At 36.2% G+C, this 12183-nt stretch overlaps 1 protein-coding gene across 1 annotated transcript in view; it reads left to right on the top strand.

Moving 5' to 3' along the window:
• Positions 1–12183, top strand: part of LOC121368054 (receptor-type tyrosine-protein phosphatase epsilon-like) — a 130236-nt gene that overhangs the window by 96894 nt on the left and 21159 nt on the right. The window contains exons 5-6 of the mRNA XM_041492613.1: positions 2499–2624; positions 5483–5614. Of these exons, the coding sequence (XP_041348547.1) occupies positions 2499–2624; positions 5483–5614 (258 nt within the window). The remainder of the gene's footprint in view (positions 1–2498; positions 2625–5482; positions 5615–12183) is intronic.

Here is a 12183-nt window from a genome sequence, read left to right on the forward strand (position 1 = left end):
CAAAGAAAATGAATGAATGAATGAATGTTTAACGACACCCCAACACGAAAAATACATCGGCTATTGGGTGTCAAACTATGGTAATGCAAATAAATAAAGTGATGATCAACATCAATATAAAAATTCAAGGTTTAAACAAAAACAGTGTAAAGAACTGTGCAAAGATACAAATACAAATATCACCGAATTTTACGGACACCGAATTTTACTCTAAACTTCAATTTGTGCTGTATTGGCCATCCTCAAAGAGAATGTTACACCCCTGCACCACGGTGAGGTAATTACCAAAGAAAACATTTTCACTAGCGATTGCTTAAAAGATGATTACAGTAAATGCCTTTGTGAAACTGGCCCCGGATCACCAATAGATTAGGTGTATCAACGTTTTAATAAACCTTGTATATTTGACCTTAAAAGTTACATAGTACGTTTCCCATAGGGTGGCTGTCTACCCCTGTTTAGGATGTATAACACTATAATGTGTATACGAATTGTCCATTGTCCATTTAAGTTAACTAACAAGCATATTCATCAATGGTTTAGAAAATGTGTCTTTTAAGAGATTATCCATAAATATTTTCAAAGTAATACATTTCGTTTTAGCGGAATATATTTGTCTCACGTGTTTAGGAATAAACTAAAATGTTAAAAATCATGGACATGATTCATAGGTTCAGCAACATTTACTTCATCCCAAGATTACTAGGATTCACGTGAAATGAAGCCCATATGTTTAAAATCAGGAACATTCGCCGCATTTGAGACTATTGGCATGAATTTGGATAATATCTTAATAGAAATCTGATTTACTGTGTAATTGGAGGACATTTTATAACGAGAACTTTTTAATGAAATTTAAATAAAGATGCATCATCATGTTTACTCTCATTACATAAATAACAATAACAATGACATAAAATAAAATCAACAAATAAACCTACATACTAATCGATACCATACAACATTTTTGCGTAATTAATAACTCGATAATATGAAACCTGTGCAGCGGCTTAGCGCATGTGTCCTCAATGTTGCTCGAAAGTTGCCGGGAATAGAACTTGTTCTGTGTTCATGCGATGTTGCAGGCGACAGAGGAGAACTGACCAATTAGAAACAAATATGCAAAATGGCAGCCAAAGGTTCAAATCTGCGTTCAAGACATTTTATATGATAGAACTTAATCCCGGCCACGAACATTTATGGAATATGGGTAGTTCTGACTATCATAAAAAACAACAACATGAGAACAATTGCAACGGCAAGGAAACTACTCGTAAGTACTAGGCTGCTTGGTCGTCAAAATATCTATTGACACTTTAGTTTCGAACTGGGCCCGATTTAGTCAATCATGTTTTTCATCTTTAGTAAACAAATATATATAATTTGGGCAGATCCAGGAAATTTGAAAGGGGATGGCGAAGTGGGCTTTACAGTCTTGAATTGTTTGGAGGCTTTAAAATAGAAGATGTTTTTTTTTTTAATAATCATGGCAGGTGTGCGTTGCCAGTTATTATTATTAAATTACATTAGACGATATATCATAATTTAAATGAAATAGGAGGTAAGAACTTAATCAGTGCCCTGCCAAATACATGCCATATTTTTTTCTTTCTATTTATTTATTTACTTTTTTGGTATTTAATTCCATGCCACTGCATTGGGCACACTGACACCATTTATTCATTGCGTTTTAGAGACCGGATAAATAGTGTTGTCCCTACTTGAATAAATAACAATAAAAATAACCTACTTAAAAATTAACACCAAACCCAACAAATAATTGTTTTCCATAATATCTACACAATATAGTCTAATGCTTATTGCAATAAAATAATTTTCCAATTTTAATTATTTAATATTTCAACTAAATATTTTAGACTTTTTAAACAAACTTGTATAATCACCGTGCCACGTGCTGACAAAATGCATTCAAAGGACATAAAGAGAGATGGGGAGGCAGAGAGATAGACAGAGAGAGAGAGACACACACACACACACACACACAGATACAGAGAGATAGAGAGAGAGAGAGAGAGAGAGAGAGAGAGAGAGAGAGAGAAGAGAGAGAGAGAGAGAGAGAGAGAGAGAGAGAGAGAGAGAGAGAGAGAGATGGACACAGAGAGATGGAGAAAGAGATTTGGGATCAATTTTTCATTTAGTTTCTTTCACAATTACAGGTGATAAATGTGTGGCATAATATTAGAACATTAAGAACCCAGTTCACTAGAAAACTTAAGGCAGTTCAGAAGACGATGACTTCTGGTCAAGGCATCGACTTGCTGAAAAAGAGCAGTTGGAAGTATTTCGAGGGACTAAAGCACCGTCGTCTCATTGAGGCCAATAAAAGTTCCTGGGAATGCCTGTTTCGCAGATGCGTGGTTCGGATCCATGTGTCTTGACGACGGGTAGTCACGGGTCGTCGGCCGCTACGGGGGAAATCACTGACCTGGTTGTTTAGCTGATATCGTTGCGATAAGTGCTATATGCTGTTTCTGTAGACGTTGAGTTGAAGTGCAACGTCACGCTGCGAGTTCCCAGATTCGAGCATCCCTATGACTCCCCATCTGTCGTTTTCACTGAGGCGTGGTATGACGAATCTTGTGGACTTCTAAAAGCTGCACAGAGTAGCAATGATTTGCAAATGAACGTCATATTCCATGTTTCTTGCACAAAGTATGCAATCGCTGCAACAATTGCTTGGTTGCATTTCTTTGAGCTGTTTCATGCACATTTTCTCTGGATTACATCCACAAATCCATTCACAGATTTATTACTACAAACAATTTATGTCACAATAACTTTTGCCTTTGAGTATATGACAAATGACATGTTAACCTGTCTTCTGGATATAGTTTTGGTGGTGATATGTTCATTTCAATTGCGGTTAAAATGTATGAATTTGCATACACACTAGCATCACATGCCTGGCCATTGACGTCAACGTCAAACACGATACATGTATACGAAACATCAACCACAGCCAACAGGATTAATTAGGATTAAAAATAATTGTGTGTTTCTGGGAAACGTGCCGGAAATAATTATGTAGGGTAGGTAGGTTTTCTTTTCTTAGTTTTGCATTTTTTAAACCACATTTGTTTACTCTTTTCATCTATACTGACGTCGAAAAGAAACTATACCAAGACTCTGAGAGACTACTGAAAAAAAGCCATGTTGCATGCTCAAAAGAGATATATATATATATATTCATGAGAATGGTGCTTTGGCATGTTGTGAACAAAATTTCATTCAATAAAAGCATAAACTGTTCAAGAAACCGTGCTACAAAGACACATGGGGTCAACATGAGATGATCCACAAAGTCACTGTCAGAACAGCTTTTCAACAACAGTATGTTAAGTGTCTGCAAAGTCACTAAACATTGGATTAATAGCGAGTATGTCCACCTTGTGCATCAATGCATGCCATAGCACGACGCCGCATTGATGACGTCAAGCGCCGGATGACATTAGCGGGAATCCGTTGCCATTCGTCAATTAAAGCTCTTTCCGTGCCCTGACGGTTGGCTGGTGGTACTGCTGGTCTTCTGATTTGTCTGTCAAGATGATCCCACCAATGTTCGATGGGGTTCATATCAGGAGAACATGCAGGTCATAGCAAAACATGAATGTTCATGTTGTTGAGGAGGTCATGTGTTATCCTTGCACTATGGGGTCTAGCGTTGTCATGCTGGAAGATAATTTTTAAAAATAAAAAATAAAAATAAATCACCGAAAACAATTTAGTGTCTGCCCCTTTTTCTTTGTAGGGTCGTCTACCCGGAAACACCAATTTATTTAGGTCTTATTCGTAAAACACTTATCGATATTTATTATTACCTTTAAATATTCAGCCTTGAGAACTTGGGAAATGGCTTCACAGGCATTGGGTATTAGTTGAGATAAAGGTGTCCTTGCAATTCAGTACAAATATTGCAATAACTGGCGGTCACCTGGCACCCCGAAAATAGAGAAATAACATATTGAAAGATATTGTAAAACAATTGTGAAGATCTAACATTTAAAATATAAAACATTAGATGGGTGGGCGGGGGGTGGGGTGGGGGGGGTGGGGTGGGGGGGGGTATGCACACGTAATATGCTGTGTGTGTATGTGTGTGTGTGTGTGTGTGTGTGTGTGTGTGTTAGAGTTTGTGTGTTATGTATAGATTCAGGAATTTTGAAGGCATTCTAAAAGGGGGGCCGAAAATAATTGTTAACATATAACATTAAAAAAGGTAGTTGGGGGTCATATCTAAGGTGTTGATCGAGCATTCTTTTGCAGACGTATGGTGAAAATGATTATTACTGGCATAATCCAAGTTATAGTCCTTTATCTCAACTAATACCCAATGCCTGTGAAGCCATTTCCCAAGTTCTCAAGGCTGAATATTGAAAGGTAATAATAAATATCGATAAGTGTTTTACTAATAAGACCTAAATAAATAGATAGATAGATTCCATATCCGTTATAATTTAACTATAAACAATAGTTCATAGTTATATCTATAGAATTCTTAATTAAACCTGTTTATAAGTAATTTTATATTATATAGATATATAGCCTAAATAAATAAGTAATACTTGATTAGTTGTTGGTGTTTTATTTATCTAGTGGATGAAAATAGTACTGGATTACGGGTGTTTGTTTGTTCACTGAGAGATTTGTATCACTGTCGCGATGCCACAGAAGAGCCTGGTAATCCATAGATGGAGAAATGAGTTATGCAATATTATTTCATATGTATGTGGGGACGTGGGCACCGTGACACACTGTTTTTCAATTATCAATATAATAGACAACGGTCATCTTGGATTTGATTGCGAAGATGACCTTAAATTGAAAAATAACTTCACCAGAAGAATGAGCACCCTCTGTGTAATGAAAATAGACACCTCATTCGTTATTCTAAGATATTAAGAAAACTATGGCGATGTTCGATTTCCTGTATTGCCGTCGGCGGCCATCATGGAGTTGGAACCCTGGTGGAGTTAGCCAGAACTTTCGCGAGGAATAATTTTGTTCTAAAAGTCCTAAATATTTTAAATCCGCCCTAAAACGTTGGTCCCGGAGCAACGGTCACGGGGAAGTCATATTTGACCCGACTATAGTTTGTGTTGGTATTGGCCATGAATGTTCACTTCCCGTGAATATAGCCTGCAATATCATGTCGACCATATATGTTTGTTACGTTTTAATGGAATGTAATTATCTGGAAATAAAAATGAACTATCTGTTTGGAATAAGACATATTGCGGACTAATTTTCAACAATAATTAAGTTGATACTTTACGATATGGTTTTTATCATTTTAACAGATACATAAGTAACTAAGTAAGTAACTAATTATATACATACATTGGGGTACATGGTTACAATGCAAAGGTTTTGTTAAACATTCTATATTTCAAATTGTCTGAATTATATTGTGGATATTATTAATTTTCCTTTTGTTTGTTACTATACATTCATTTTAAACAAGTGTGTACAGATTTCTGGTATGGCGCTGACTGTGTCAAGACGTGTAACTGTAGAGATCAGACTGAAGTGTGTGACAAGAAGACAGGAAAGTGTACAGCTTGTCTAGATGGGTGGAATGGTACAGCATGTGATAGTAAGACGTTTTATATAAAATCAGTATATCCGTGCGTGATATACAAGCCGTTTGATTATATATGTTCACATGAAGTACCTACGCTCACCATACATTTGAATAAATATATCTAGGACAACACTGCCTCACTGGCAGGTATCTTGAATTTATGAAACAAAATATGGATTAAGTCACATGGACACCACATTACTGCATTTTAGGCCTCAGTTTATCCATTTAGTGTTACGTTACCCAGTAAAATGACGACAGATAAGATACTGGCATACATTTGTTGTATTTAAAAAAAACAAATAGTGAGTTAGCCAATGAATACATGAGAGTAGTGAACCATTTCGGACTTTCACTAAATGACTTCTGTCACAATCTCACTGAAACATACACATATTTGTCTATCTGCGGCTGCCTGTCTGTTTGTCCTACTGTCTGCCTGTTTAGCTGATTGCCTTCATTTATATAAATATAATATATATATATATATATATATATATATATATATATATCTGTCCACTTATGTATCTAGGTATTTTTATCTTGATAATAATAATATTAATAATATTATTAATATTATTATTATTATTATTATTATTATTATAGATTGATAGATACTATGTCATTATATAATCATCAAAATTGTAATATATCGTCGATGCTGTACATGTTTTTAGTCTCCCCACCCACCCTTTACCGGTTCTTCTGTACGTCTGTATCTCTGTATGTGTTTTCCTGTCCTGGACAGAGGAGCCGGCCGAGGCCGACTCTTGTGCCCAAGACAGGCGTGCGCTACAACAGCATGCTCTGAATGTGGACGTAAAACCCTATGACCTGACCTGACCTGTATGTTTGTCATTCTGTCCCACATATATGATTTGGATTTGGTTTCACATACCTCAATATATATATATATATATATATATATATATATATATATATATATATATATATATATATATATATATATATATATATATATATAACGTTTGGCCTTCATGATCATATACCTATTTTTGCAAGTTATGAACTTATGGACAGATCATTGTATTTCATGTCAACATATTTTCGTGCTTATATCCAATTAATGCTCATGCACGTTGTCCTAGGCATATACTTCAGCTATATGTGATGTCTGTCCAGGACAATGGGTTAGTTGTTAGTGGTTAGTGAGAAAAAAGAGGGTGCAGTGGTCTTACACATGCATATTAAGTCATTAAAACTCGCTCTGGATGGGAGCCAATACCGGGCTGCGAACCCAGTACCTACCAGCATTATGGCTTAACCACGACACCACAGAGGCCGGTTGCCAGATCAAATGCGACTTCCATGCGAATGTATTCATGGACCATAACTCTCTCCACATATGATTTTGCCATGTTTATCAGAGTTATGGCCCTTGAACGTTAATGGCCCGATAGGAATGAATGAATGAATGAATGAATGAATGAATGTTTAACGACACCCCAGCACGAAAAAACATCGGCTAGTGGGTGTCAAACTATAATAAGGCAAACAAATAAAGTGATGATCAACATCAATATCAATAACAGTGCAAAAACACAAATATCACAGATAGATACTGACTTTTACTCAAAATGTATTTGTGCTGTATTGGTCATTCTCAAAGAAAATGTTACACCCCTGCACCACGGTGAAGTTATAGCACGCGCATGGGGGGGGGGGGGGGGGGGGGGGGGGGGTCGATAGGAGACAATTATTGCTTTAGCAATACTCTCAGAAATGACTGTTCCATTTGTTTCTCAACAGATATACGCACTTGAACGAGATTGCATATGACATCATTCTTCTATAGAATAGTTTTCCAATAATAATTTTATTATTTTATGTAATGCAATATTCGAACATAGGATACACACGAACACCAGAACTTGAACAATCGTAGGTAACATGAAATTGCAAAGTGTTTAACTTTATTTTCAGCATGTAGTATTGGATATTGGGGTACATCGTGTAAGATGTGTGGCTATTGTCAGGCGGGAAATATGTGTAATCAAACCACAGGACACTGTCAGAATTGTAAAACAGGATACAAGGAACCATTATGTACGATTAGGTATTATGTTCTTGTATGTGCAATATAGACGCGAGTTGAACAGTTCATCATCTTAATAGAAGATGGACAAGATTTGTCTATGAAAAATCACAGGATTGTTATATTTTGTTTAAGTTTGTTGCATTTGACAACATAACTGAGGTGTTTGTGTTACAACAAAAAAATGCCTAGGTAGGTTATGTTGTATGCACAATATTAAAGCACTTTTGTTTTAATTTGTTACAAGTCAGATGTATATTATAAAACGTATCATTGCATGACAGGATACACGCCAAAGAACAAAACCTTCACAATCGTTTACAATATTTGGTTGACTTTGTCTTGCAGCATGCAGTATTGGACATTGGGGTACATCTTGTGAGAAGTGTGGCCATTGTCAGACGGGAAATATATGCAACAAAACCACAGGACACTGTCAGAATTGTCAAACTGGATATCAGCCACCATTCTGTACAAGTAGGTATTATTTATTTGTTTGCTTATTTGTTCATTTGTTTATTTGTTGTTGTTTTTTGTTTCCTTTTTAAACACATTTGTTTGTTTGTTTCCTCTCTGTGCGTCGAAATTAGTGGCACAACGTGTTGCTGATTGACCTTGGTGGCAGATGGCAGCATTTTTGTCAAAGAGAAAATTATAGGACAGGTCTTTTTTGCTCTTGTTCATTACATATGTAATTAGGGCGCCTTGCATTTCCTCGCTACCCTCCCACTGTATACGAGGGAAGAACAAATTACAAAGAGACCGTATACATGACGTAGTTATTCAAACACAACGGGTAACCATTAAGTACATGGCCAGTGAAGTAGCCATCTCGCAAGGAAGACTTCACAGTATCTTGACAAATGTGCTGTCCATATCGCATGTTTCACCAAATGTGTGCTGTTCCACCATGGCAGTGTATTTGATCACACGGCCCGGGTTGTCAGGAATCTATTGCATGACTGTGGCTTCCAGCTATGTGACCACCTGCCCTATTCTACAGATATAACGCCGTCTGACTTCCATCTATGTCCTGACCTGAAAACAGGGAGTTAAGTGGCTGGTATTACACAAATGTAATTTCCGAATTGCGTAGTTGTTTGACCTACATAAATAATTATCCTTCGACAAATGGATTCGAATAATTCATAGCATCGTTGGAAGAAGTGTGTGGACAACCTTAGAAAGAAGCAGGTAGGCGTGCCGATATGACCAGCTCGCCTGTGTTAGGCCGATGACATTATATAGCCAACTTAAAGGGGAAATGGTATGTATTATAAGTTTCTCCCTTTATTTTCCAGCATGCAGCATCGGATTTGGGGGTACGTCTTGTAAAATGTGTGGCCTTTGCCAGACGGGGAATACGTGTAACAAAACCACAGGATACTGTCTGAATTGTCAAACTGGATATCAGCCACCATTCTGCACAAGTATGTATTGTGTTCGTGCGTATTCAATCCAGAGGAATGTGTGTACAGTTCTGTATCTCAGTGGCAGACACAGCATGTTGTATTCAAATACGAACATTATAGGACGTGTGCGAGTGCGTGCGTGTGTTTGTTTGTGTGTGTGTGTGCGTGTGTGTGTGTGTGTGTGTGTGTGTGGGTGTGTGTGTGTGTGTGTGTGCGTGCGTGCGAGCGTGTGTGTACGTGTGTTTGTGTGTCTGATTATTTGTGTTTATTTTGTTTATATTTTTGGCCATTTTTTATTGTTTTGTGTTTCTTCTTTTGTGTTTTTGGTTTTCCTTCTTTATTACATTCTGTAGGTTATGATATGATGTATGCACGCTATTAAATATTAAAGTTCTGCCCTGTTTCACGACACCACTAGAGCGCATGGTTTAATAATTCGTCATAAGTCGTTGCATGTCAAAGCAAATTATTAATGGACGCTTTTCCATTACGCAAATTAATATGTTAAAAACTCAAATTCAAAATGTTATTCAGTGTTCGGACGAAGTCAATAGGATTGTGTTTCGTGTATGTACTAGTGTGTGTACCCGTGTTTCTCACAGCAATGATAATAAATGCGTTATTAATTAAGTTAGTAATAAATTGGTATAAAATAGATTCATAGTACAGAAATAAGGATAACCAAATATGTATAAACGAATATGTTACTATGGACACATATCAATTATCATGTTTGTTGTTGTTGGTGTTTTTTTTTCTTTGGTTTTTTGTTTGTTTGTCTGTTTTTTGTTGTTGTTTTTTGTTTTGTTTTTTTTTGTTTGTTTTTTTGTTTTTTTGTGTGTGTGTTTTTTTTTTTTTTTGGGGGGGGGTGGGTGTTTTGGCGGGGGACGTTTAAAAGTGATATTAATTACATTGATAAAAGTATTATGCTAACTGTTTAATGGGTCAATTCGTTTATGGTTTATTATTTCTAAGTTTTTTATGTTCTTGGTCGCTTATATTAATCTAGATGTAGAATGGTGTACTAATTCCGATGTAATTGTTTGGTTATGTTGAGAGCACATTAATGTATAGGAAAAAGTACAGAATACAGCATAAAGAGATATATTGCATGAAAGATATACAGAATGCAGAGTAAAGACATAGTACTGGAAAGAGATGCATAATACAAATGCAGAACAGGAAACAGATTTTAAAAAATATGAGCAAAACATATTTTATATGTACTTCCCACAGACATGAAAACACATACCACGATATTTTATATACCAGCCGTGTGATACTGATTGAGATTGGAATACAACAACGGCTTTACCGAGATCATTCGCTCTTGTGATCGAAATACCTCTGGTGAGTGTTTTACCGACTGAAATGGATCCCGACGCACGCTAAGTAATGTATAATACTGCCCATCTTTTCCTCGATATGTATGATATATACTAACATCAGTTAATCTTTCTAGCATGTGAACAAGGTTATTATAGTAACATTTGCAATGAAACGTGTGGCTACTGCATTGGAGGAAACACAACATGTGATACGCTAACTGGAACCTGCCCATTAGGCTGTGCTGACGGATGGGAAGGATTTATTTGCAAAACAGGTTTGATATTTATTTGTATAAGCCTAGCATGACGTTTTGCAGCAAGTGTAAAATAGCAACACTCTATCTTCTGCAGTTAAATGCCTTTGCCACTTGGGTAATTCCTTTTTATCAAGTAAAGGTGATGGTATAGTGGCTATATAGATGACATTATATTTTCTAGAAACCAACAACTAAACCATTGTTGTCTGATTATTTCGGTTGGCCTTCCATAAACTGTATCCGCCTATACTGACTAATGGCTTGGGAGGTGTACATGCGTGAATATTAATATAATGTGCCTGACACATGGGTTTTAAATATTTGAAGTATGCAAGTCGAACGCCTTTTAAATAGTGACCTAATACAAATTTCATGTCAAAAACTGCAATGACGGAAAACTGAATTAAGTTCAGTCGCCTTACTTTACTGAAGAGCTGATCAACAGTTCTGTTCATTCACTGACCTCAATATCTTCTTATTCCAGTGTTTTATAATCTTCTTGATAAGATAGCTTATAAAACTAGTCTCCCAATGTTTTCTAGAAAATTCCTTAAATACTCTTTAGCTAACCATTGTTTTAGTAAAATAAGCTACACGTGTAGCTTTGTTATGCCCACTGAACACCATTTGGAAAACTATTGGGATAATCTGTACCAGCAGAAGGTTTCCTGTGCATACAACTCACAGGTTTTATTTGCCACTACTGATAAGTCAATCGACCTGAATACATGGTATTTTTACAATATATGGGTAATACCCATATAATATCGCGTGCATCACATTTAATTTATTATCTTGTAATAAGTATTTTCTAAGACATTAATCCGTAAAGAGGTGTGCAGTTTTGAAACAACCCGATACATATTTAGAGAATATATTTTACAGATATCTAGGATGTCATCGTGTAAGTTTGGGGCATTTTGTGTATTAATCTAGCCATTCATTACCAATTGCTGGCAATATTGTTCCAGTAGTAGATGCAATTGTGAAACATTTATTACAAATATGTTACGGTGACTGATTTTGATAATGTTTTCTAGATCACCGAGATAAGCTGAATAAAATGAGTTGGGGTGACCCCTGTGAAACGTCCCACTCTATTGTGGCTAGCACTTTCGATTTTCTGAGGCAGCTGCATATTAACATAATGGACCAATCGCCTGGTTTATTTCCGGTATGGCACACTCGTGGTGAATCAGAAAGAAGACTGCCCAATCCCTGCATCTCGCCAGTCAGTCGTGTAGATCTTGAACCGTTTCAAACGCAGTTTACCGAGCCATTCTCCAAGACATTTCGAAATGGCTCATCAATAATATGAGATAACGCTGCCTTGATAATTAACGATTTATTATATACTTACATTCGAACTTCAAGTTTTTATTTCATACTCAACAGCAATAACGAAACAAATCCCGAAAATCTAATACAACAATGGTCTCTACAATGATTATTACAGTTCAAAACACACGCTAAAAACAACAACAAAAAAACAATCACGAATAAACAAATAAAAATAAATAAATAAATA

The sequence above is a fragment of the Gigantopelta aegis genome, chromosome 1, assembly GCF_016097555.1.
Source record: "Gigantopelta aegis isolate Gae_Host chromosome 1, Gae_host_genome, whole genome shotgun sequence".
NCBI classification, from domain to species: domain Eukaryota; kingdom Metazoa; phylum Mollusca; class Gastropoda; order Neomphalida; family Peltospiridae; genus Gigantopelta; species Gigantopelta aegis.